Below are 27,291 nucleotides of genomic sequence, written 5' to 3' on the forward strand. Positions count from 1 at the left end.
CATTTCACATCGTAGTTGGTGTCCCCACGGTGGACATTCGTCAAACTCATACGTGCATATTAGTTTGTATCACCACTTTTGGAGTCACTATCATTATGGACGCATATAACATGTGCACGATGAATTCCCTAACAAGGTAGATGAAGCTATGTGTTGTTATCTGCCTTTCAAATGGCACAAATTGTCTCTACATCTACAAACAGACCACTCACTGCCAGACCAATCATCTCTAAACCATCATCATCAGCCATGATCTATCCACTGCTGAATGAAGGCCCCGACAAGCCGTCACCATCCCTCATGGTTTCGCATTGCAAGACACAATCAAGTTCTTGCACACGAGCTGATTTCATCACTCCATCTCCAACTTGGTCGTAATTTAAGGTATGATCTCTCTTTTGGAGCTCATCATCCTGTTTCGTGACGTCTCCTTTTCTTACCGGTCAATACGATGTCCACACAAGTTCACAAAACAATTTGATATTACTGATGGAGGGAGACAACTTGGAAACAAATAAAAAATATTCATCCCTGCTGAACAGGGGATAAAAAATAATGAAATATCTAACCAATCACACACAAACCACTCACAGCCTCACCATTCTCATCTCACAGGGAGCACGCTCACTCAAACCACTGACAGCCAACCCACTAACAAGAAGACCACTCACAAACATAGTCAATTTAATGCACATCTGCTCTGTAAAAAAAAAACTCAACATCATTCTAAAATGCAGGACCACTCACTGCCAAGCTACATGCGAGAGTAGTCCTCGCCTACTCCTCCTTCTGCCGCTTCCCATGGAAACGTCGCCGTCTTTTTTTTGTTTGCTGCTCGCAAAGTGGCAGCCCACAGTCAGGGGGCCTGGGGCCGTGCTACTACGCCCCGTCTCACCGAGGCTGTCACTGTGAGTCCCGAGCCAGGAGGCGATGCGCGCGAGCTCGCGCGCGGCCCCCTCCGGGAGGTGCTCCACGCGACGTGCCCCCTCGCTGTCCTCCCGCGTCCACCAATCGCCATCCGCCTCCGCGAGCTCCGCGGTCAATCCGGGGGGCACGGGGTTGCTCCGGCGACTCAGGACGCTGACGAACTCCACCTCGAGGGCGGCGCTCCCTCGCTCCAGCAGGCCGCGCTGGGACGGGCGGCGGGAGCCATCGGCACGGAGAAGACGATGACGCGGCGAGCGACACTTGCTGCGGCGGCGGCGGCGAACGGGCGGCCCTCGCGCCACCGCTGCTGGAAGGGGCCTTCGCGAAAGGGAACTCTGGGGAACCCGTCTCGAGGGGTAATTTTTCGCCGACTTTTCCTACGCTGGCCAGCGCGCCTTTGGACGAGGTGGCAGTACCCGAAAATGAGCTAGTCAACGATCTAGTCAACTCACTCATCTTCTTTTAGCGGCTCTGAGCCACAGATGACAATTACAACATTTACTCACATGGCATGGACGATTCTGTCAATGGTGCAAGCCAATGGCTGTGATAGTTGATATTTTATCGACCTCGGTTGCATGATCGGTTGATTCGTTCCCCGACCGTACACTTTCTGTGCGAGAGTCAGGGCGCTCCCATGATTCAGGAACATTATCATTGTTTAGTCACCACACTCGAGAAGTTGGTGATATGAAAAAAAATACCAGCCAGAATTATTTCACCAAATGATCACCCCATAGTGGGAGCAGGGCTAAGTCAAGGTCACCCAGTGCTCAAAGGACCGAATCGTTGGGGTTGCTCTGGTCCAGTCACTTTGTATCAGCCGTCGTCCATCCAATACGCATATGTTGTACGCCGCACAGCAATCTTTTTTATTATGAAATTAATTTAGGACAAAATGAAAATGTTTGTGAGTGATGTATTTGGGATTACATCCCTGTGCAGGTTACCGATTGCTAGCTTTGAGGAAGAACACTGCTCCTACCACATTACGGAATCCAAGTTTGATCTTTGGCCCGTGGTAGCAAGAGTGATGAATGCAGTGGGAAGCGATCACACGCCCCTCCATCAGGGTAGTGAAGTATGGTCAAACAATCCCAGTGACTGACGAGGCATTAGGGAGGCCTTCATCTAGTAGTGGATTGACAAATGTCTGTAACTTATGTAAAATGTAAATGGTTTTTAACCACTATAGGTGTAACGATGCTCACTGCCCAGTGATTTAATTCTCTGTGCGAATTTAGGGTGGTAATTTGATTCGAGATTATTGTTTTTTTTTTACATTGAAGCCGCAGGGTTAATATGAACTTATAACACACACACAGCATACGTCAACATACAAACATCTAAACAACATTGAATATCACGTGATTCGACGCGTGCATTGTGAACTCAATTATCAACGAAAACTCCAAATATGTAACTACAGAGATTACTCCTCTGCTAGCAATGAAGACAATTATTAAAGTATAATTATTTTAACAGCAGTAGTTTGAGCAGTCGCAATCCCGTGTGCTGCCATTTAAAAAAGACGTGAAACATTTACGGCGTTGTAAAGTTAGATGTGTTGAAACCAACACGGTCAATTCGCGTGTATCTACATCAACTCTGTTGACGCCAATGTATTCATATGTATTAAATATATAACGATGTAAATATATTCTATATTTTCTACTTTATATGTATATACATTATAAATTCTCAATAATATATAAACATATATTATTGAGAATAAGATTCATATAAATACATTTCACATATAAATACATAAAGTGTGCGTATTTTTAGTTTTTTCTCAATAAAATGTTGCTTCTATATATAAATACATAGATTCATGATGGCGCCGCGATCCGCGAAGCGCGTCTCACCACTTGGCTGAGCTCCACGCTGCCGGGGTGACTGACGGAGAAGAACCGCGCGGCTCCATGGAGCCGCTCCAGCACGGCCAGGAACTCCTCCAGGCGGGCGGCGGCTCTGCCAGGGGTCACGTGCCCGCGTCTCACGGCGTGTCTCACGGCGTGTCTCACGGCGCGTCCGTCTCGCACGCTTCGAGCTTCGTGAGCTCGACGGTGACAGGCCGCGATCACGCGACAGTGCCGGCGAAGCAAACATGGGCTCAAATCTTCTTGGTTCTTTCGGTAAAGTCACGTAGAATGGAAATAATAATAAAATTATTCATATTATTTTATTATTTCCATTCTACGAGCCGCGAATGGAAATAATAAAATGATAAATCATTACTTTTATTCTTTTATTATTTCCATTCGACGTGACTTTACCGAAAGAACCAAGAAGATGAATTTCTGCAGTCACGAAAGAAGCTTTAAATCGAAATCGGCTCAAATGTGAAAAAACTCACAAACATTACAAGCCAATGGATCCCTCTCATCTCTGTCTTGTCTGCAACCCTCTCCTCTCATCTCACTGCGACTATGTTGTCCACATTGATCTTATGGGACACCAGCTTTATCGCTTCTCTATACTGCTTTTGTCATCTCACTGGAATTGTATGAACTGAAAGTGAGGCCCTCCCCAATGGATGTTAACTACCTCGCCTGGTATAACAGGAGGTGGTGGGTTCGATCCCGACTCTTGACGCCTGTTGTATATTTGGAGTTTGCGTGTTTCTCTCCCCGTGATCGCGTGGATTTTTCTCGGGGTCCTCCGGTTTTCCCTCCATATTTAGAAACATGCGCTTCGAGTATTTGACTGCTGTAAATCTCCCCGTGAAAGGCACCTCTGATTAACACGGTTGGCTACGTACGGTGCGAAAAAATCTCTACATACAGACACTTCATAGGGCTATCATTTGTGACCAGGTTTCTTCTTAAAGAATAACTAACAGCCCAGCGGGCCTTACCTGGTAACATTTTAACAAAAAGTTTAGTTTATAGTTTAAGTACAGGAAGCTGCTATATATCGGACACGTGACCTGCCAGGAGGGATGTATGGCGATGGGGGGACCGCGATCTGACCGGACGTCAAACATCGACCACTGTCTGGAGATGGAAGCGACCACGATCAGATGTCACGTGGTGACGAGTCGAGCGAAGTTGAGAGACCACCACGAGGAGATATCGGCGAAGGAAACGGTGATGCCCCCCACAGTGATGCCCCCACGGTGATGCCCCCCAATGGTGAAGCCCCCCAATGGTGAAGCCCCCCAATGGTGATGCCCCCCACGGTGATGCCCCCCACGGTGATGCCCCCCACGGTGATGCCCCCCACGGCGATGCCCCCCACGGTGATGCCCCCCACGGTGATGCCCCCCACGGCGATGCCCCCCACGGTGATGCCCCCCAATAGTGATGCCCCCACGGTGATGCCCCCCACGGTGATGCCCCCAATTGTGTGCCCCCAATTGTGATGCCCCCCAATGGTGATGCCCCCACGGTGATGCCCCCCACGGTGATGCCCCCCAATGGTGATGCCCCCCACGGTGATGCCCCCCACGGTGATGCCCCCCAATTGTGATGCCCCCCAATTGTGATGCCCCCCAATGGTGATGCCCCCCACGGTGATGCCCCCCACGGTGATGCCCCCCAATGGTGATGCTCCCCAATTGTGATGCCCCCCACGGTGATGCCCCCCAATGGTGATGCCCCCCACGGTGATGCCCCCCAATGGTGACGCCCCCCACAGTGATGCCCCCCACGGTGATGCCCCCCACGGTTGAATATCTCAAAGGGCGAGAAGAGGAACGTGTCATCGGCACGATGGCGATGCTGTACACCAGCATCGCCAAGCGACACCCCGGTTCACGTCAGGGGGGGATGCGTTCCTGGAAGGTGCGACGACGAATAACAAAACGACGTCAATCAAAGCGGTTTACAGGGTGGTAGTAGGTGGTGGTGGGTGGTGGTGGTAGTGGGTGGTGGTGGTGGGTGGTGGTAGTGGGTGGTGGTGGGTGGTGGTGGAAGTGGGTGGTGGTGGGTGGTGGTGGAAGTGGGTGGTGGTAGTGGGTGGTAGTGGGTGGTGGTGGGTGGTGGTAGTAGGTGGTGGTGGTAGTGGGTGGTGGTGGTGGTAGTGGGTGGTGGTGGTGGTAGTGGTTGGTGGTGGTGGTAGTGGGTGGTGGTTGTGGTAGTGGGTGGTGGTGGTGGTGATGGTGGTAGTGGAGACAAAGACTGAGAGGCGACGGATAACGAGAAAGGACAGACGATACCGTCAGCGACGTGGGTGTGGGTTTGATGCGACGACGTATTTGCGTAACGACGTAAAGGGGGTGGGGGGCGGAAGACGTAAATGGGGAGTGTTGCTGTATCGAGCTGAGCAGCACGCAGCTCCACGTGGCCCCTTTGTCAGTGCGGGGCTCCGTATCGCGTTTGAGGGGTTGCCACCGGACGGTGAGTGGCAGGGACGCGCTGCCGCTTAGGCGTCTCAAGTTCACACGGCAGAGCAAAGTGCAGCGTTCGTGCTGTCGACGCGGTTGTTAGGGGAGCGCTACTCGTGGACGTGCAGTCTGGGCACTTCCAATGCGACAGCTGGCGGGTTCGCTTGTGCATCTCCGATCGTCTTATAATATCACAAAGGGGAAATAAATGGAGATCATAACAATTATTTTGAGACTGCAGCGTAAAGCGATGGGTTTCCGTCCAGCCTCACAATAATAATAATAACTGTCATGTTACAATTCAATAAATAACAAAGCAACTCCTGCCTTGTTAACACGCAGCACGCATATACCCGCAACTCCTAATGGGGCTCCAGTTTAAGTGGCCTCGCTAAAATTTTTTGTTGGCGGCATTTAAGCTCCCCTTGCCCGTTTGCTGTGTGCGTTCAAAAACGAAATTATATATTCCTCGCCGCATTTAGTCGCGAAAGCCACGCACTCTCTCCCCTACCGGGAGGCTCTATCACCTGCGGGGCGACTCGCTGTCGCGCCCAACAATTCCACAGCCCGGCCACGGACGTGTGACGCATTCCTAGCCTAGAGTCGCAAAACTTTCTCTCTCGCATGGCAAACGATGTCGCCCTGGGTACATTGGGCTCCCGTAACTGGAGCCCGCACCGACAACAACAACAACAAAGAACAAGGCCACCCTGACACAAGCACACGCGCGCCACAAGAACGTGGCCCATTAAAGTAATTTTCACTCGGGGGGGGAGGAGGGGAGGCAGAAAATTGGACGCGCAAATTATCGGATGGCATACCCCTCCTTAATGAATTGCTGGGTCTCGCTGGCCACGTGGTAGTGTGCGATTATGTGGTCGATGGAGGACAGGGTCATCTCGGTCGCTTTCTGGAGCTGCTTCAGCGCCTCTGTCTCCCGGTAGACGGGCATGATGGCGTTCTCCAGCTTCAACAGGCGCCTCTCGAACGACTCCACAACGTTCACCTGCGAAGGTCACGGAAGGTCACGGGAAGGTCCGGGGCTAATCGTCGTGCACCCGCAGTCGAAGGTGGCACGTTTGGAATACAAAAACAAGCGCCCCGTGTGCGGTGCGGGTCAGTCCTCGCTCGCCGGGGGCCAGCCGTGTGGACCTCATTTATAGCAATCTCATCGATCTGCAAGCTGTGGCCAATGGAGTTAAAATACGGTCATCGAACGCGATGCTGTACAACCACTTATGGGGGCGGTGGTTGGCGGGGGGCATTATTGTAATTGGCCACACGTGGCAAAGTGACATGAATATCATTACAGAGCCGAGTGGAGTCGAGACGCAACTCCTGCCTGGGATCTTGTGAGTCCAAATACCTCCAGTCGCTCTTGCATGTCACGTGAGAATACCCCCACACTCGCTTGCAGGCACGCCAAATGCCTGTCTGAATACACAAATGGGTCACGATTGTCCGCAATGTGTACACACCATCCGGTACTGTACTAAGCATCAGAACTCCTCTGGCAACAGGCGTGCGTTCGGTGTAGGTCGTGGCATGTGGCAATAGTCACAGATTGTGTCATGCGGCCAATCGTCACAGGCAAACAGATAACGCGGGTAATGCCGATTTGCGGCCGCACACACGCAGAGGGAAGCGGGGCGTGTGTGTGTGTGTCGATCTGTCGTCTCACACCACGAGCTCGGGGAAGATGCATTTGCCTATAACCCAATCACCCGCCGTTGAATGGTAGACGCTGAGCGTGCGTTGAGCATGAATGGTCGTGTTTGAATGGGCGACACGAGGGTTTGCGAGGTGCTGTAGGTGGCCATCAGAGCGCAGAGTGATCGCTCTCACTGCCCCCCACCCCATCCTCCCCCTCCCATGCAGGGACTCCAGACAGACTGTTACAGGATTTATTGAATGGCATTTTAATGAACGTGTATACTTAACAACAAAAATTAGAGCTATATATCATACATTATATAAGGATGTTAAAAATGTCACGGGCAGACAAGATGAGTAGCATGAATGTGTTATGGATAGCAGGCACGACAAGAAGATTGATGGTAATAATTGGAGAGAGGGAAGTTGGCTTTCTTGGACATGCAATGAGAAAACGGGAGACTGACACAAGAGACTGCATGTCAATGTGGATTTGACTTCGAACTTTACAGGCAGCACAAGCAGCCGGGGAGGGCAGTGAATTAAATTCGTCATCAGTTTGAGCAATTGCATGCAACTGGGGGGGATCTGATGCACAGTTGCTGAGTAAATATCAGGGCCCGAGCTAACTGAAGGTCACGATCGCCGTCGGCTTTGAGAAAGGACGCGGCACAGATGGAGAGATAGACACTGTTGTTTCGTACGGGGTGTATTTACAGTTTTGTCATTTGATTCTCTAAATAGCGATTTATATTCAGATATATCTATATTTTTTAAACGGATTCAATCACATTCACTTACCATGTGGTCGGTGAGCTGGTCATTCTTTCTCAAGTTTTCCAACAACCACTCCAGTTCGCTCTCGTCCTGCGCAGACACAAGTCCAAACAGTCACCAAGGTCCTGTGCCAGTGAGGCGTCACGGTGACTCGGAGATGTGAACTACATCGCCTGCTGTACGGGAGGTCGTGGGTTCGATACCGACCCTGGCGCCTGTTTGCGTGTCTCTCTCTCCGTGGTCGCGTGGATTTTTCTCTTGGTCTTCCGGGTTTTCCCTCCACATTCAGAAACACGCGTTTAGAGAATTTGGCCGCTGTACATTTTCACGTGATAAGCCGCTTCGTTGAGCTATCATCTGTGGCCAGGTCGCTTCTGAAAAATAGCTATGCTGTATAGCTCAGTAGAGCCTTACCTGCTAAAATTAAAAATACTTTTATAGAAGCACCGTCCAGCTTTGGCAACAGGAGGAGATATCACAGCACAGCGTCAACGCAAGGTCGACAGAATCGGATACCTTCTCAATTCCCCCGTCGATGTCGACCATTCTTCTCCGCAACGTGCTGGTCCCGTGGTCCATCTTGCACACCTGTGATGTTAAACACTCTGTGTGTGCGTTACCCCGATTCTTAGCGCAAAGGTAAGAGAACACACAATTAATGCATAACCCCCCGGATTTGTCATTAACTACAAGAGCTGAGTGAGTCTGCACAGTTTTTTACAATGTCACTTCGCTTAACGTGGCCCACGAGACATCAGTCACGTGGTCTGTGTCTCGCGTGCATCCGAGATGCCCTATCTCTGTGGCGCCTCGTGTGTAACATTCGCAGTTTTACCCAAATTGACACCAAATGTTACATGGTGCCACGGTGGCTAGGAGATGTTAACTACCTCGCCTGGTGTGGAGAAGGTCGTGGGTTGGATCCCGACACTGACGCCTGCTGCTGCTGCTGTATATTTGGAGTTTGCGTGTCTCTCTCTCTCAGCATCATCACAGCGGCTAGGAAATGTTAACTACCTCGCCTGGTGAGCAGGAGGTCGTGGGTTGGATCCCGACACTGACGCCTACTACTGCTGCTGCTGTATATTTATGGAGTTCGCGTGTTGGCTCTCCCCCCGGCCGTGTGGGTTTTACTCTGGAAGCCCTCCGGGTTTTCCCTCCACATTTAGAATCAACATCACGCGTTTAGAGTAGTTGGCTACTGTAAATGTACACGTGATAAGCCACTTTGTCGAGCTATCATTTTGTGGCCAGGTCACTTCTGAAAACAAGCCATATAGCTTAGTGAGCTTTTCTTAAAAAAAAAATGTTTTATAGTTTACTGTTGAACATTCTCTTTCTCGCTTAGTCAATTTTTTTCCGGGTGTTCTGGTCACCTCCCACAAGCAAAAGTATCCCGAGACTCAATGTAGCTGTCCTGGATAGCTAAATTACATCAATTACTTGGCCTTCCCAACAAATATTCTGTCCCGACCCCGGTGCCAGCATGTGCCGACTCAAGTGAGACACTAATAATTGCAATGGAATCACTCATTGCACACTGGATGCTTTCTTCGTGTAATTGCCGCACAAAAAATATGAATACAATAAAGGCTGTCTGGCCGGCCTTATTCGATGAAAATTGTAATTTGCCGAATTATTTTAGATGCTGGTGGCTGGCCTGCGTGTTCTGCATTCCTCCAGTATAGGTACTGCCACCTCTTCCAATATGTGTGGCGCACATCGAAGAGTAGGCCAAATCACCATCTGGAGGGGTTATCTAGAGCTCCCTTGTTCTGAAAAAACAATCAGTGGGATTGGTGTATTTTCAAGTGGTGACGAACCTTAAATACCTTAACAAAAACAATCTACCGTTAAAGTAGCCTTGCCAAAGAGTAGTGGTCTGGATATCGCATGTAGTTCGGAGTAAGGGTGGTCTTGTATTTTATTATTCTTTTTTTGATTGTGGTCGCTCCTCGGTATCGAGAGCTGTAGCCCGCAATCGTCGACGTGAATCTACGAAGCCAGAACTGTCGCATGCCTGCGGCTCAGTGACCCAAATTGTTCATGGCTCATCACCAAAGCTGTAAACTCAATGCCAATTTTTTTTATATATCATAAAATAAAATTCGATCAATCATACTTATTAAAACAATTACAATTTCTGACTTGCGCGACAGCTAAAAATGTCCACCTCTTTGCAGTGACCTCTGCATCCCGTCTCGCTTCTGCCTTCTCTGTCTGGCCCTAGAACCTCGCCCTGTCCCATGCTCGCTCTTCCCGTGGACTCCACAGTAAAGATGCACCTGTGTTCAGCTTGGGTCTTGCGGTTTTATTTCGCTATTTTTAAAGGAAGGGCACGGGAAAGGCTAGATGTTACGAAATAGTAAAACATATGTATTATTGAAGACTGAGATATATTGGACTCTGGGCACCGTATGGCGAGGAGGTTTTCCGATGTGACTTCGGATTGGACCGAAGCGCTGTTCAGCATCACGTGTTGACGTTTCACTTCACACGCTGGGAACTTCTTCTGAACAATTGCAGAAGCTTCCAGCGTGCGGAGCGAAGCGTCGGGCTTAATGCGGAACAATGCACGGTACACCGTAAAAAAACGGATCACAGGGCTACAATACGGACAAATATCCTCTGCATAGCCTTTGAAGACTGCATGAGCAAGTGATGTTAGCGAGTAGCACCTATGAAGGCTAAGTGTGACTACAACATTAATGTGGCACTATAATCCAGAAAAAATCTACCATTATATGAAATTAACATTTAAGACATGGGCCAGAATGTTTGCGACAATTAACACTTAGAAAATCTTATAATTCAAACGTATTTTGAGTCACCACGGAATAACAATATTTGTTACTGCTTTGTAATAATTATGTTAAAATAACTAAAATAGAACACCGCGGCCTTGCCGCCCTCCCGCTATGAGTCACGTCAAGGCGCCGTGTGGTGACTCGAAGTACCAAACTACCCGGTCCCACCACACCTGCCGGTCCCACCACACCTGCCGCATCCCACCACACCTGCCCGGTCCCACCACACCTGCCCGGTCCCACCACACCTGCCGCATCCCACCACACCTGCCCGGTCCCACCACACCTGCCCGGTCCCACCACACCTGCCCGGTCCCACCACACCTGCCGCATCCCACCACACCTGCCCGGTCCCACCACACCTGCCCGGTCCCACCACACCTGCCGCATCCCACCACACCTGCCCGGTCCCACCACACCTGCCGTGTCCCACCACACCTCCCGGCCCCACCACACCTGCCGGTCCCACCACACCTGCTGTGTCCCACCACACCTGCCGGTCCCACCACACCTGCCCGGTCCCACCACACCTGCCCGGTTCCACCACACCTGCCGTGTCCCACCACACCTGCCCGGTCCCACCACACCTGCCGTGTCCCACCACACCTCCCGGCCCCACCACACCTGCCGGTCCCACCACACCTGCCGTGTCCCACCACACCTGCCGGTCCCACCACACCTGCCCGGTCCACCACACCTGCCCGGTTCCACCACACCTGCCGTGTCCCACCACACCTGCCCGGTCCCACCACACCTGCCGTGTCCCACCACACCTCCCGGCCCCACCACACCTGCCGGTCCCACCACACCTGCCGTGTCCCACCACACCTGCCGGTCCCACCACACCTGCCCGGTCCCACCACACCTGCCCGGTCCCACCACACCTGCCGCATCCCACCACACCTGCCCGGTTCCACCACACCTGCCGTGTCCCACCACACCTCCCGGCCCCACCACACCTGCCGGTCCCACCACACCTGCCGTGTCCCACCACACCTGCCGGTCCCACCACACCTCCCGGCCCCACCACACCTGCCCGGTTCCACCACACCTGCCGTGTCCCACCACACCTGCCAGTCCCACCACACCTGCCCGGTCCCACCACACCTGCCTGGTTCCACCACACCTGCCAGTCCCACCACACCTTGCAGTCCCACCACACCTGCTCGGTTCCACCACACCTGCCGTGTCCCACCACACCTGCCGACCCCACCACACCTGCTCGGCCCCATCACACCTTTCGGCCCCACCACACCTGCTCGGTCCCACCACCCCTGCCCGGTTCCACCACACCTGCCAGTCCCACCACACCTGCCAGTCCCACCACACCTGCCCGGTTCCACCACACCTGCCAGTCCCCCCACACCTGCCGCGTCCCACCACACCTGCCAGTCCCACCACACCTGCCAGTCCCACCACACCTGCCGCGTCCCACCACACCTGCCGGTCCCACCACACCTGCCGTGTCCCACCACACCTGCCAGTCCCACCACACCTGCCAGTCCCACCACACCTGCCCGGCCCCACCACACCTTTCGGCCCCACCACACCTGCCGCGTCCCACCACACCTGCCAGTCCCACCACACCTGCCAGTCCCACCACACCTGCCGCGTCCCACCACACCTGCCGGTCCCACCACACCTGCCGTGTCCCACCACACCTGCCAGTCCCACCACACCTGCCAGTCCCACCACACCTGCCGACCCCACCACACCTGCCCGGCCCCACCACACCTTTCGGCCCCACCACACCTGCCGCGTCCCACCACACCTGCCGGTCCCACCACACCTGCCAGTCCCACCACACCTGCCGACCCCACCACACCTGCCCGGCCCCACCACACCTGCCGAGCCCACCACACCTTCCGGCCCCACCACACCTGCCAGCCCCACCACACCTGCCGAGCCCACCACACCTTCCGGCCCCACCACACCTGCCAGCCCCACCACACCTGCCGAGCCCACCACACCTGCCGAGCCCACCACACCTGCCCGGCCCCACCACACCTGCCGAGCCCACCACACCTGCCGAGCCCACCACACCTTCCGGCCCCACCACACCTGCCAGCCCCACCACACCTGCCGAGCCCACCACACCTGCCGGTCCCACCACACCTGCCGGCCTCACAACACCTGCCGGCCCCACCACACCTGCCGGTCCCACCACACCTTCCGGCCCCACCACACCTGCCCGGTCCCACCACACCTGTCGGCCCCACCACACCTTCCGGCCCCACCACACCTGCCCGGTCCCACCACTCCTGCCCGGTCCCACCACACCTGCCGGCCCCACCACACCTTCCGGCCCCACCACACCTGCCCGGTCCCACCACATCCTGCCGGCCCCACCACACCTTCCGGCCCCACCACACCTGCCCGGTCCCACCACACCTGCCCGGTCCCACCACACCTGCTCGGCACCACCACACCTGCCCGGCCCCACCACACCTGCCGGTCCCACCACACCTGCCCGGTCCCACCACACCTCGCTGTGAGTGACTGGCCGGTGTGGAGGGCACTACGACCCCCTTGTTGCTGGCCGAGCGCAATCGTAGCAGCAGCAGCAGCAGCGGTGGTGGTGGTACCGTGAGTCGTAATTAAAAATAAAAAGAGCCTCGCTTAGTTCCAGGGTAAACACATTTCATCATGGGAAAGCCCGGGCCACGCAGCGGTGCACAGCGCGAGTTCTGGGACGCTGCCTCTCACACGGATTACTGGAGCGGCAACATTTCCTCTGAAATTCGTTGCACATGTGGGCGAATCTTGAGCCGCTGGCACACAAACAGCTCGTCGGCACTCCCCGAGGGTGGCAATTGCTCACATTGATTTTCTTCAATCGCCCTTTATGACTCGTGCAGCCAGCTATGGCTGCAGAGTTTGGTAGTACATGTTGTTTATTGTGAAAATTCGGTCACAGTTCCTATGATCACTCTTTCATTGCTTTTATGGCTTTATTTTGGTGATTTTAGAAAAGTTTTTTTGGTTTGGCCATGTTTGTTTGTTGTAGTACAGAGTTAGACTGATGGCCTTAATCTAAGTTGTCTTGTGGTTGTTGTTGTTGTTTGACTTGCATCCCACTGGAATTTTTGCACACATTGTTGGTGTACAGTGCTTTTGTGCAATATTTTGCTGTCTTTTCTTGGATATTCTGTTTGCACTTAGTCACATAGTCACTTTAAGATGTTTTCTTGTTCATGTTTTAGTTTTCTGTTTGTTGCGGTTGCACCCGATTCAAGAGCCGAATTGCTCACAGGGCTATACCTAACAAATGAAACTTGAACTTGTCTCTCCATCACAAATCGATACGACAGCGAGGTTCAGGTGGTAGCGTCTGGTGAGAGGAACATGCTGTTAAGAGAAAGGTGCCGCATATTTGCGATGTTTGATGGAAGAGTATCGTCGTTTGGAAGAAAGGGAACGCACGTGATGTGACACATCGAGGGAACGCGAAGACAAATAGGAAGAGTTCGTGTAAGAATGTATTGTCATTGTGGACAAGAGGAGCATTTGACACCCGAGGTGATACCGACAAACGCTCCTGGCTCCACGGGCTGACTCGTAACGGCAGTGTTTGGGAAGAAAATCAAAAATTCACAACCACCACACGGTGGCATCGGCGTTCGTGGGTGCCGTCGCTGCTGCTGCTGCTGCGCGTGCCTCTCTCCGCCGCACGAGGGACGGAGCCGGCGTGGGCAGCATGGAAGAGCAGCGCCCCTTTAATGTTTAGCTCGTGACCTCTGTGACCCGTGTGCACTTCATTGGAGCGCTCCATTCTACAAACATTACAACTCAATAACGCGACCAGCTTCTGCTCCCTGATCAAAAGAACCGGCATTCACACGCACACTCTTATTATTATTTTTATTTTTAACTCCCGGACTATCTTTAGGGGGGGGGGGAATAAAATAATAAATAAAGCCTTAAAATCACTAGCAATCTACATGCAAAGTATCACATTATGGGGAGCAGCAGCAGCAGCGCATGGTGCACTGTCCTACCAAGCTGGCCACCCGCGTTACATTCCTGTCCACGGTCAACACCAGCGGCGAGTGATTTCTCGACTCAACAGATATCTCTCCGTGTACAGGGTTACATTCCTACCGCTCGATTTTAGCCAGTGTCGTGTCCACGGTGTTTGTATCGCTCGCATGCCTCCTACGTTTGATTCTCGTGACATCTGAACCGGTCCTGGACCCCCCCCCCCCTTCCTCCGCCGACCCCACTGACCAGCACGGTCAGGCAAAGGTCAGACAACAACCCACGTGACCGACAGAGTGTTGGGGATCCCATCACCCAGCGGCGATACGACAGAGGGGGCTTTGCGTCGTAACAACCAAAATGATGCCCTTCTATGTAGTACAGCCATGAAGCCCCCCCCCCCCCCCCCCCCCCCGCGAAAGTTGACGGCTGGGTCATGCAAAGCACGCTCGGAACCACGGCACCTTCACCTGAAGCTCAATTTGAGGAAGACGGGCTCCAGTTACACTCACTCGAGATCGAATATCTTCGTGAAAGAGCGATCCAAGGCCCGGGACGCGTTCCCAAAAAAAACACCGCACACGAGGGGGGGGGGGGGGGGGCAATGAACATCTCTACGTGGCGAAGTATTTATTTATTTATTAACTTCCGTAGACGGCTTTTACTTTCAGCGGCACTGATTTGTTGGTGTTTGGCCCCCGCCACCGTCAGACAATACGTCGCTGACACACCGCCGGCTCGGTCAGTTGGGTCGCACACCGCGCGATGTGAATGCGCCTGTGTGCCCCGACCAATTCACTCTTTACAGAACAAGAAATACTCCACTAAAGCACCACTCGCCTCCCACAGAAACCCCGTTAAAGTGACCGGCGTAGAAGCATGTTGCAAGCATTTCTGAAGACATTTCAGTGGGAGGTAAATTTGAGTGGGAAGTGCACAGATCATAAAATGTTCGATATTAATTAATATTATTTCATATAAAAGCAGCATGTCACGCTTCCCTTATTACCAGTCACACCATTAAAACACACACACACACTCGCCAATAACTCGCTGTGTGCTTCACGCACGAACACCGTGTCATGTTATTCTTCACGAGCTGTCGTGTTTTGTGTTCACGTGTTTGGAAAAGCAACGCTTTTGTCAGTGGCCATATTATTGTGAACGCGTTCAGAGAGCCTTGGGTGGTGGTCACAAATGATTCCAATTTGGTTTGGATTTGTCTGTGTCAATAACGTCGCAATGTTGCACTCTGGCGAGTACTTCCTCATTTAATATCTCCCTGAAAGGGAGAGGTCACCAGGTGGAAGCACACGTGGGCTCATCACTCTCAATGGAGGGGGCTTTCAATTTTAAACAACAGCCCTGCCAACACAGAGGAGGGACGCTGGGGCGGAGGAAATGGTTGTTTGCCGAAATCACACGGCGAGGAATGGGCCCCTGTTTGTCCTAGCAAATGAAAATGTGGTCTTCAAGGTGTCTGGCTTTGGTCTGGACACGCTGCCCATCCACAGATTTCAAAAGAGGGGGCAGCTTTAGGCGCGTTCCGTGCTCTTGCTCAACGACGATGACGACGTGACGCTGCCTGCACTCGCCCCAGATCCGCCACCGCCGCACAAAAGAAGGCACACGCAGGAGAGGGCCCACGCTGGCGATGTTTGTAGAGTCCCTGAATAGGCGTCTACGTGTTACAAGAGAGTGAAATTTAAAAAAACGATGGATTTAGGAACCCCTGCATTTACAACATGATCAGAATGGGAATATTTATGTATTACTGGAGGGCTCCGATGAGCTATGAAGGCTTTTTTTCACAGATGTCCAGGTAAGATCGTTACAACAACAAACAGTTACACAAACACGACAGTAGTGTAAGTACAAGAAAGATAAACAAATCACCCAAACACAAAACTAAACCATCCCCGTCCTGCCAGGCAAAGCCCACTGCGGTATCAACTTATTTTACTATTGCCAGGGCTGTGAAGGCGTGGGGGATTGCTGGATGGCATTCAGTGCACGGGATGTGAGCTGGCAGCAGTTGCCTTTGTTATTTTCCCCGCATGCACAGAAGACAGTGGTGCTGGGTGCTGGTCACGCTGGGCTACGCCAGACAGCGGCGCGCCTCTCTGGAAGTTGGCGGTGCCCCGCTCGTCACGGGCTCAAGTTTTTCTCCAGGGATCACAAGAGTTTTATATATACTGCGCCAGGAGTGAGAGTCCAGTTTTATTTAAATATATATTGTAAGCCAAGAGTTTGTGTCATCACCACAAACATGTATTTACACCCATCAGCCGCATCTCCAATTCGGCACGGTTGGCTACGTACGGTGCGAAAGAAGTTCAACACACATACATCAGTGCCGAGCCTACTGTTCGTGCACCCACTGTGTATTCACAAGGTAATCGCCACCTTATTAAAGGGAGAAAGATGCGGACTACATAAAATGGGACCTTTTTGCCAGTATTCCTGGTGAGATTCGGCTCTAAAGAAGGTTGTCTCTGGAGTAGGCTAATCAGTTTCAAAGACAATGCATCATCCATAATTATTAGAAAATATGTATTTGCATGTTCACCACAAGTACTGCATGTATGGTTAATGCAGTACTTGATTCCTTACACAGGGTTTCTATTTGGTGTTTGAACATCTTAACACATGTTTCATTTTTTTCGATTTAAAGCTGTCGTGACTGCAGGGATTCATCTTCTTGGTTCTTTCGGTAAAGTCACGTAGAATGGAAATAATAATAATTATTTTATTATGTTTTATTTTATTATTTTATTATTTCCATTCTACGTGACTTTACCGAAAGAACCAAGAAGAAGACATGTTTAATTGCCAGAAAGGGTAAAACCTATTCTTATTTTTTCATACTCAAAGCATATTTATATCGTCATTTTTGTACAAAACGATGAGTGGTGTCTGTTAGCCCTTGGACTAAAACTATTGGGAGTTCCTAGACCCGCCCCCCCCCCCCCATGATAGCTGCGATGGCCGCACCCCTTGCTGCCAACGCGCGTGAGACGATGCAGGCCAGGAACCACGTGGAACCGTTGACCTCAGGTGCTGACCCCAAAGCCGGCTCACTGAAATGGGAAGCCATGGCGCACGGCCTAGCGTCTCGTGTGTTCCTGTCCGCACTTGAGCACACACATCGCCTGCGTGCGCCTGCACTGGGGATGTGATCACAAATGTAATTTACAAAAAAGATTGCCACGGAAACGTGAAAAGAACAATTCGTTAAAATGGATCGATGCGCTCACAATACGCGCTTCAAATAAAAAATTGTAAAGAGCGATTCTTTAAATTATTTGCAAATATTTTCTTTCGCCTAATTAAGCACAAGACAGCCTGAATATTGTAGATCGGAGACAGGCGCTAACTTGAGGGGGCAATCATCCAGCACGGCCGATGATGTTTGATGATGACGATGTTGATGTTGATGATGAGACTGACAATACAGGCCAGACAGTACAAATGTGTCAACAGAGGATTGGTTATTGAATAGAATCGTGACCCCAAACTCTAATAATTCATCAATTCCTCTCTTGGCACGTCGACCGAGAAGTCACAACGACCTCGCGTTGTGATCCGTGTAACTCTCTTCCTCTCCGGAGTAAACATTGCGTGGAGGCACTTGGCAAAGTGGTCGCGGTATTTTAAAATGAAATGTCCTTTTGTGACGACTTGTAATGTCCTTTTCTTAAAACCTTCAACCACTCCGTCATCTGACTGTGCTTTTTGACGAACAATGCATCTGAAGGATCGTAAGGTGGTCGATTCTCAAACGTTTAACGTGCAATCATTGCACTGAAAAGGTTGTGGGGTTTTTTCTGTATCGACTTTATTATCTCATATTTATGATTCGCCTCCATAATTGTGGCACATTTGCAATCGTCGTTATCTACACTTATTTTCCAATGCCCCCCCCCCAAGACGAGCACGGCCCTGTCACGCGGCGAGAGTCGCCGTGTCTTTAACGTCACCGTGGCTTGGCGCTTCGAATGGCAGGGGGCACGAAGGGCGGCTCAACCCCGGCGATGCCTCGCGTGCCCTTCCAGAGCTCCTCACTCGGCGCGCTCCTCCTCTTTGCCGCGCGCGCGGCCCATTACACAACAACAGGCGATTCGTATCTGGTGTGGTTCAAAAACCAATCGTGGACTCCCTCGACGAATGGCACGAGCTGTGTGGAGCCCTTCACGGAAATGGTCAAAGCCGCACGCGTGGACGCGTAACGTCCCTTTTGTCAACACATAGCGGGACGAGGGGCCCCCTGTATGTCCACTAAAGTTAACCGCCTTTCGTCAGTTCCGATGAATTGAGATGAACCATAAGCGCTCGAAACGTCGGAGAAGAATCGCGTGACTAATCATCGTCATTGGCAGCCGTGATCAACCCACTGGTAGGTGAAGCCTTCCCCAGGCCATCAGCACCTCTCATGGTCTCACGATGTGATAGTCTGTCGATCTGCACGCACACGTGGCTCTAGTTTACTGGCAAACAGCCACTCCGTCAAATACAACTTAGACTATGAACATTGTTTTTATTTTACCAGGTAAGGCCCACTGATCTGTGTCGCTCTTTTTCAGAAGCGACCTGGCAATCGGGAATGATAGCCCAACGAAGTGGCTTGTCATCACGAGGACATTTATAGCAGCCAAATATTCGAAACGCACATTGATTCTAAATGTAGAAGGAAAAACCGGAGCACCTGGAGAAAAATCCACTCGACCACAGGGAGAGAGACATCCAAACTTCAAATATAGAGCAGGCGTCAGCGTCGGGATCGGACCCACGCCCTCCTGTATACTAGGCGAGGGAGTTAACATCTCGAGCGAGTTAACATTTGACAGTAAGGTGCCCCTAGAGTGGAAAGTGTTAAAAGGCGGATTAGTTCGCACATAAATAAATCATGGTTAAAATTACACCGTGCTTCCTATAGGACAACTCCAGGCTGAAAGCTTGGGGAAAGCCAATACTTGAGCTGTCACATCAATTTATCAAACTGTTACGGCTCATCATGCCAACAGCGCCATTAGCATACCACCGCCGCCGTTGTGATGAACGTGGAACCTCAATCCCTGATGGAGCCTCCGCATCATCGCCGTCCTCATCCTTTATCATTGCTGATGCAAATTCGGCTTCGTGAAAATTCAAACTGCCAAAGTAGCATTTTCATAAATGTCATTTGCCATGCTTCCACTGACGTTCAGCGAATTGCACTCGGAAAAGTTCGATCGAAACAAAGTAACTCATTGCGTGGAATAGAATCAAGTGTGTGCGAGTGTTGTGTTCAGCACCACAGACCCAAACACCTGGGTTCAATACCCAGCCATGGATACTAGCAGCAAGTCGCAGCAGCAGCAGTAGGACGTCGTTTGTGAAACACGTGGCAAGTGAAGCTCTTCTGGACCTCGCATAATTTGACTGGACTTTAAACATCAGCACGGGGCGGCGGCGGCGGGGGGCACTAAATTGGCGAGGCGTGGTGCTGGCCACACCGGGTGCTCGTGTGTAATCGCGACCTCACCAGACATCCACAAAACAATGCTGGCTCCACGGGGGAGCTGTGTGTGTGTGTGTGCTCTCTTGCTGGTGGTAGCCAATTTATGCGAATAACTTTAAAGTATATCGTGCCGGGACATATCGTGTGTGTTGTGTGTGTGTATTGTGTGTGTGTGTTGCGCGCGTGATGGACAGTTGGAAACTTGAACCGAGAGCCGTGCACAATGCGCATCTCACGTAGCCGCGGGAGGTGTGAGCTTTCCCACCCACACGAATCACCCACGCCGTGTTTGCGCCCAGACTCATTCTCGATCATCAGCCCGCGTCGCCCCCGCCACCACCGCCACCACCACCGCCACCGCCACCGCCGCAGCAGCAGCAGCAGCGAGCAGAATGCACGCGACTTCAAACAGATGCAGCGTGAAGCAATCGACTTTTACCATGTATACAAATTCACTGGTTATTGAATGTTCATGCCCCCCGACCCCTCCAGCATCACCACCCTAACCCACCCGAACGTGATTATCTTATCGTCATTAAATCTTCAGTGCTTAGGAAGGGCATTAAAAAATCATCCAAATGTTAAACTTGAGTCTCGGAGCCATGAAAGGCAACACCGCGCACACGCACACACACACAGAGAGGAACATATCCTTGGCTATGTGTCGTTAGCTTGAGGAGGCCAAGCCGTGACAGCCTGTGGTATGACAGACGCCAATGCTGTGCGAGTGTCCAGTGGCGCAACAAGAGACTGGGACACAAAGGGGTCACTTTGGGGTGTGAACCCTACATAATTTAGGGGCGAAGCTTCTGGGGTGAACCCAGACACGATGCGGTGTTGGGAGTGGCTTTTTGTTTGTTTGTTGTCGTTACTGGCAGAGTGGAGCGTGGACAGTAAAGCAGCAGAGCATTTGAAATAAGTAATATTTAAAAATACTTTTTTTAAACACGCTTCCATGAAATGTACCGTACGAGTAATGGCAGAACTCCACGACTCCAGGAAGTGGCCCCGAGGCTTGCCATAACGTCAGGGACTGTGGTGATTTACAGCCAACGTCAGTTGAGCGTGGACAATTAGACCCAAGCCGAAACATAACATATAAAAATTATGTTTACAAATATTTTTTTAATAGAATTTAGCATTGTCATCAGTATGCCATAAGTATACCAAGTTTGCAGTCGATACCACATTGAAAAGTGGGTTAAAATAGAGTTACAAGATTTGAGGATACGACAACAACAACAACAGACAGAATGAGTTTAATAAAAGCGTGTAATAAACATAAGAGTAAGTTTAACCCTTTCTGGCAACAGAACAGGATGTGTTAAGATGTTCAAACTCCAAATAGATTTCTTTCTGCAAGGAATTAAGTCTGCATTGGTCACGCACAGTACTCGTGATGAACACGCAGACAAACATTCTCTCATAATTGATGTGTTTATCGTCCTTGAATCTGATTGGCTTACACCACGTTGACAGCGGCAAAAACGGGGCCATGAAACAGCAGATCATTTATCTTCTTGGTTTTTCGGTAAAGTCACGTAGAATGGAAATAATAAAATAATAAAAACAAAACATAATAAAATAATTCTCACGACGTTTCGGCCACAACGCAAGCAGCCGTCCTCAGGTGGAGAACAGGTCTATCGAGAAGACAGAGTCTGAATGAGCATTTGTAAGAACGTTAAAGGTTCAGCCCTGCAAATAACCTCCTCACGCTACTGCTGGTGGAAGGGTCGCCCATTAAAGGCATCTGGAAAGCAGCTCTCTGATGGGTTCTTTGGTCAACTCTGGCACGAGCGACGGGCATTCTGGAAGAGCTGCCCGTACCCACATTATACCCCACCAAATGCGGACCTGTCGATTGACTAACTTTGAAAAACCGCACCAATAGGGATTTTTTTAAAATAAATCAATGTCTCCTTCATCAATGCACACATTTGTCTTTTCCTTATCATTATATTTAACCTGATGATCATCTTTCGATTTAAAGCTTTCGTGACTGCAGGGATTCATCTTCTTGGTTCTTTCGGTAAAGTCACGTAGAAGGGAAGTAATAAAATAATAAAAATAAAACATAATAAAACAATTCTCACGACGTTTCGGCCACAACGCAAGCAGCCGTCCTCAGGCGAAGAATGAAGCACCACCAAGCTTGGAGCGTATATTTAAGCTGGGTTAGATGATCATCGTCATCATCATTAAAGAACACGTACAGTACATGTAAATACAGTATGTGTATAATGGAAAGTGTGATTACTAAAAGTTATTTATATAAGCAGGAGACTTAATGTATGTGGCAAAGAGTATGCCGTTCAGACAGGGTCGTGGCATGCACAGTCCACGCAGCACGCATCCCACAGCTCAGTGCGCTTTACCTGGTAAGACTAAAACTAGTTTTATTTGTACTTATTTTGTAAGTGATTTGTTGACCTTTCCTATTCTTCACACGCCTGTCGTGTTTTTTTCGCGTTGTTTGTTGTTGTAACGAATCCGTGCCCCTGCTAACATCTGTGACAAAAGAGCTTTATAGCTCATCGGATTCCTCCCGCAGTATAAATAACCATTCTGCTCTCTGCGTGCACGCCTCCTCCCGTGCTAAGCGGCACCCTCGGCGCAATCAGCCCCCGCTGGCTCCATCGGCTCTGTCGCCCTCTTCAAGGAGGAGGGGCACGTTAACAAAGAAATGTCTCACGTTTGGCACGATACGTCGGATGTGTTTGGTGGAGCAAGCTGCTAATTAAACACCTTGGTAATGTGCCCCCGGCCTCCTTGTGTGGTGTTTCACACTGGGCAAGAGTCAAGCGTCACCACGTGGCCACCCACCCACCAAGCCCCCCCCCCCCCCACCGACGACTCGAGGTGGGGGAGGGGGCCTTAAAGGCCATTACGACACTTCTCGCCGCACACACGCACGCACTCATCACGCACAATGAGCGCTAGGGATTATCGATTGATTAATCTGACTTCAATTGTGGGGAATCAGTTAAACATTTGCGGTCGACTTTATATTGCCCGCAATTGCGAGCAAATCTGAATGTGTGCGCGCTGACAAACACACGTGAGCACGCGAGGTGGTATCACGAGGTCGCTCTGCATGCGGGCGAACAGGCGTTTGTCACGGCAAGGAGCACCTGGGTTCAATTCCCGACTTGGGTGGCGTTTCTGCGAGGACTTTGTATGTTCTCCCCCTCGGTCTGCACGGATTTCCTCCGGGTTCAGCTGCTTTGCTCCCGTAGCTTAATAAGAAGAAAACCACACACACTACAACCAGTAATGGTCAAACATCCCGATGCTAGAAGTTACCAACAAATGAATCGGTTGGGGGTGGCACACGTAGCAGCAGCGGCGTCGCCGACTGAGAAAACTTGGCAGGGACCTCCTGACAAAAACTCCTTGCTGATCGCACCTCCGGTGAACACGACTGTTTACTATGTACGGTGCGAAAAAGGTTCTACACTCACACATACAAGTGAGGCGTTCCTGGGCAAACGAGCGTGTTCGTCATACAATACCGTTTCTTTTGTAGGGAATTACATTTCATTCGAATGGGAGTTTAAAAGCATTTAGTTTAAGTACGTTCAGAATGAGAGCAGCTATTGATGTATTCTCTCCAAGGTGATGGATCTTTGAGATGTCACCAACGGAAGTCAGTGTGACGTGACGAGCACCCGGCAGACTTGAGATGAGAGCAACATGGAGTGGCATCCACAATCGAGGTGTTTTGGGTTAGATCGCGTAACTATAAATGCGTCGTTAAAGCCGCTACCACACGACACAGCCAATTAGTAAAGTTTGTCACGTAAACAGAACTTGGAAATTCGTCACTAGTACAGCACACCGGTGTGTTGGAGATCCAAGCCACAACATTTACAATCAGGCCACAGACAGATTGGTGGAGTGGCAGTTTGAACTTTAAAATCGGTTCAGTGCAATTGTACAAGTTTTTATCTTACAAGCATGTTTCACATTACCTGATGACACTATGTCGTCGTCGTCATCACAATGCTCTTTGTTTACGATTAATTCATCGCTGTTTGTCCGTGGCCGCGGCTTTTTTTCTGCCTTTCGCGACGAAGGGGCAGCTTCATTGCCCAGGGGATTCGCGCGTTCCTGGGGACGCAGCGGCCCTGGCAAGCGACGAGGGGGAGAGAGAGAGCGAGAGAGAGAGCGAGAGAAAGAGAGAGTCACGCGGAATCGACGTCACAATCCGCGAGGCGACAGGGGCAGGTCTGGGCTTGCGACGGGACTCCGCTGGAACAAACGGCAGTGCCGAAAGCACAAACAAAAGGGGACCCGGCCCTCTAATCATCACACCTGGCAGCCACGGCTCGAGGACGCAGACGCTCGGAGCGCCTCAACAGCACCGCGTACTCTCGGCTGGCTGTGTAAAGATTGGCCGAGAAGAATGATTGCCGAGAGAGAAGAGCCAGCGGCCCAGCATGTTACGTGGGGTGTTGGTGAGCAGTGAGTGGTGAGCGCACTGCCACCTGAGTTCCAGCATTCAATCCCCGGCCCAGTGGCCAATATCACTGAGCCGACTTAGGTCAGCTTAGCCGTAAACGAGCACCTGGCGCTGGGAAGAGAGAAGTTATGAGCTACCCGTCGGAGGCCGTCGGACTGCGAGAAGGGCTGCGTGCAGAACGATAGAGAGCGAGAGAGTGAGCGAGAGGTGGGGGTTTACATAAAGAAAAGTCATTATTTAAAAAAAAAATACGAAATGATGAACGAAGCAAAGTGCCGACTACACCGAGCATCTTCTTGTTTCCACTGATCGTAAACAAGAGAGAGAAAGGCGACGGGGGTGCGCTGTAGGTCACGCCGCCCACGTGTGTACCGTCCCGGCCCTGGTAGGGCCTGGCCGACAGTCGTTGTCGCAACGGTGTACGCCTGGCTGTGTAGGGGGTGGGGGAATATCTTTGTATTTTTGTAATGGCATTTTGTTAAAGTGTTGGTATGGCATTGTTGAAAATGTTCAGTACTCAACACAAGGTAGAGACGCACACGAGTTCAAGCACACGCGCGCCCAACGCAATTCTGCACTTTCCATCTGTGCCGCTTTAGCACGACGGGTCTGGCTCGTGTACCCACGTACGCGTGACTTTACAGCATGTGCTGCTGTGCGCTCTTGAACCATGTCAATATAATTGCAAGATTATATATATTTTTGTTACAATTCAATAACATAAATTCTCCATGTTTGGCCAAGTAAGCAAACACGTTCATTGATTCATCTCAGGAAGTAGATTATTATTCTCATGATGCACATTCATTGAATCCCGCACGTGAGACGATGTTTCTACGACCTTTACGAAGAACGTGTGACTTATAGCTGTAGGAAACGAATGGACGCGTGTAAAAATTGGCTAAACACACTAAAAACAAGGCACGAGAGGCGGTGTCAACGAGAGACGAAACAATGATGGATTCTTGAAGCGATGTTTCAAACCCGAAAAGTCACCGTCAATTCCCAAGATGCGTGGATAGACTGGGAATTGTTACCGCCTCGGTTTGAATGCGCTTCGTAAAATGATTATTATGATCAATCAAATCAAGATTATAACCATTGTTCGTTGCCTCCAGTGGCCGCAGTTTTCACCCAGTAACCACCACAGAACCTGCCCTGCGGATACATTTGTTACATGAAGAAAAAAAAACATTCACAATGTTTCATAATTATTTTGTCAATCCACTGCTGGATGACGGTTTCGCCATCCCATGGCCACACATCGCCACGCTCCGCAGTCGTCTTTGAAGAAGCGGAGAAGCCCAGGGCCGGTGCAGCTTCATTCATCGTCGATGTCACCCGCGGTCAGGCATCGAACTCAGGCGGTCTGGGTCAGACTGCCGCGCCACCGCCGCTCCGAGCACCCCGATACAAAACTAACGGCGCTCTCTGCATCTCGTTTCACTCAGCGCGGTCGGAGCGCTCCGGCTCGCAATTGACACGTGCACAGAAAATGTCACACGCACACACACACACGCGCACACACGCGCGCACACACGCACGCACACGCACACACACGCACGCGCACGTACACACATGCACACACACGCGCACACACACACACGCGCACACACGCGCACGCACACAAGAAAGACGGTAAATCTAATCACCAAACTACAACAACAACACAACTGATGAGAAATCAATGTTGGGAGTCTCGAGGTGAGGGCCCCACTGGCTGCTGTCCGCCCTTCCACGGGGCGTCTGAACTCTCCAAGTGCATCGGCAGCTCGCGGCCCAGAAGCCATGGGGGGCGATGGGGGGGGCTATGGGGGGGGGGCTTTTTGTTGTTCTACGGCTGTTGTGCACAGACCCAGAGGCCCAGAACGTCAAGCGGTGAACAGCAACGAACAGCGGCATCAAAGTTGTAATAGAAAAGGGTGGACACGTCTCTTGAATTGAGCGAGGCTAGAAGAGCTTTGGCTGAAAGTAACAATTGACGGGAATTCCCAAATGGAGCAGTCCGAGGGAAAGAAGCAGAAAGAGAAGCGGCGTGACCTGAAGTGCAGAGGTCAAGGGGGTGAGTGGGTGAGTCTGTGAGTGCGTGGGCGAGACTGTGAGTGTGTGGGTGAGTCTGTGAGTGTGTGGGTGAGTCTGTGAGGGTATGGGCGAGTGAGTGAGTGTGTGGGTGAGTCTGTGAGTGCGTGGGCGAGTATGTGAGTGTGTGGGCGAGTTTGTGAGTGTGTGGGTGAGTATGTGAGTGTGTGGGCGAGTGAGTGAGTGAGTGAGTGTGTGAGTCTGTGAGTGTGTGGGTGAGTCTGTGAGTGTGTGGGCGAGTGAGGGAGTGGGTGAGTCTGTGAGTGTGTGGGTGAGTCCTTGAGTGTTTGGGCGAGTGGTTGAGTGGGTGAGTCTGTGAGTGTGTGGGCGAGTGGGTTAGTCTGTGAGTGTGTGGGTGAGTGGGCGAGTCTGTGAGTGTGTGGGCGAGTGAGTGAGTGAGTCTGTGAGTGTGTGGGTGGGTGGGTGAGTGAGTGAGTGAGTCTGTGAGTGTGTGGGTGAGTCTGTGAGTGTGTGGGCGAGTGGGTGAGTCTGTGTGTGTGTGGGCGAGTGGGTGAGCCTGTGAGTGTATCGGAGAGTGAGTGAGTGGATGAGTGGGTGAGTCTGTGAGTGTGCGGACGAGTGGGTGAGTGTGTGGGCGAGTGAGTGAGTGTGTGAGTCTGTGAGTGTGTGGGTGAGTCTGTGAGTGTGTGGTTGAGTGAGTGAGTGGGTGAGTCTGTGAGTGTGTGGGTGAGTCTGTGAGTGTGTGGGCGAGTCAGTGAGTGGGTGAGTCTGTGAGTGTGTGGGCGAGTGAGTGAGTCTGTGAGTGTGTGGGCGA

The 27,291-nt window shown here is 51.3% G+C and overlaps 1 protein-coding gene across 3 annotated transcripts in view; it reads right to left on the reverse strand.

Annotated features, from left to right (window-relative positions):
• The window catches only part of LOC133353501 (exocyst complex component 7-like), a 38,991-nt gene extending 14,951 nt beyond the window's left edge, over positions 1-24,040 (reverse strand). Inside the window, exons 1-6 of one of the 3 annotated variants that reach the window (XM_061569792.1) lie at positions 23,947-24,040; positions 8,204-8,292; positions 7,712-7,777; positions 6,079-6,263; positions 2,796-2,901; positions 896-1,130 (exon numbers count right to left, since the gene is read on the reverse strand). In XM_061569792.1, coding sequence (XP_061425776.1) covers positions 896-1,130; positions 2,796-2,901; positions 6,079-6,263; positions 7,712-7,777; positions 8,204-8,266 — 655 coding nt within the window. In that variant the 5' untranslated portion in view covers positions 8,267-8,292; positions 23,947-24,040. Of the gene's footprint in view, positions 1-895; positions 1,131-2,795; positions 2,902-6,078; positions 6,264-7,711; positions 7,778-8,203; positions 8,450-23,106; positions 23,152-23,946 lie in introns of those variants that run through there. The other 2 variants (XM_061569793.1, XM_061569791.1) reach the window with 2 other exon arrangements.
• Between the last annotated feature and the right edge of the window lie 3,251 nt (positions 24,041-27,291).

The sequence above is a fragment of the Lethenteron reissneri genome, chromosome 44 (assembly GCF_015708825.2).
Source record: "Lethenteron reissneri isolate LAM-NWPU_2019-01 chromosome 44, ASM1570882v1, whole genome shotgun sequence".
In the NCBI taxonomy this organism is placed as follows: Eukaryota; Metazoa; Chordata; class Hyperoartia; order Petromyzontiformes; family Petromyzontidae; genus Lethenteron; species Lethenteron reissneri.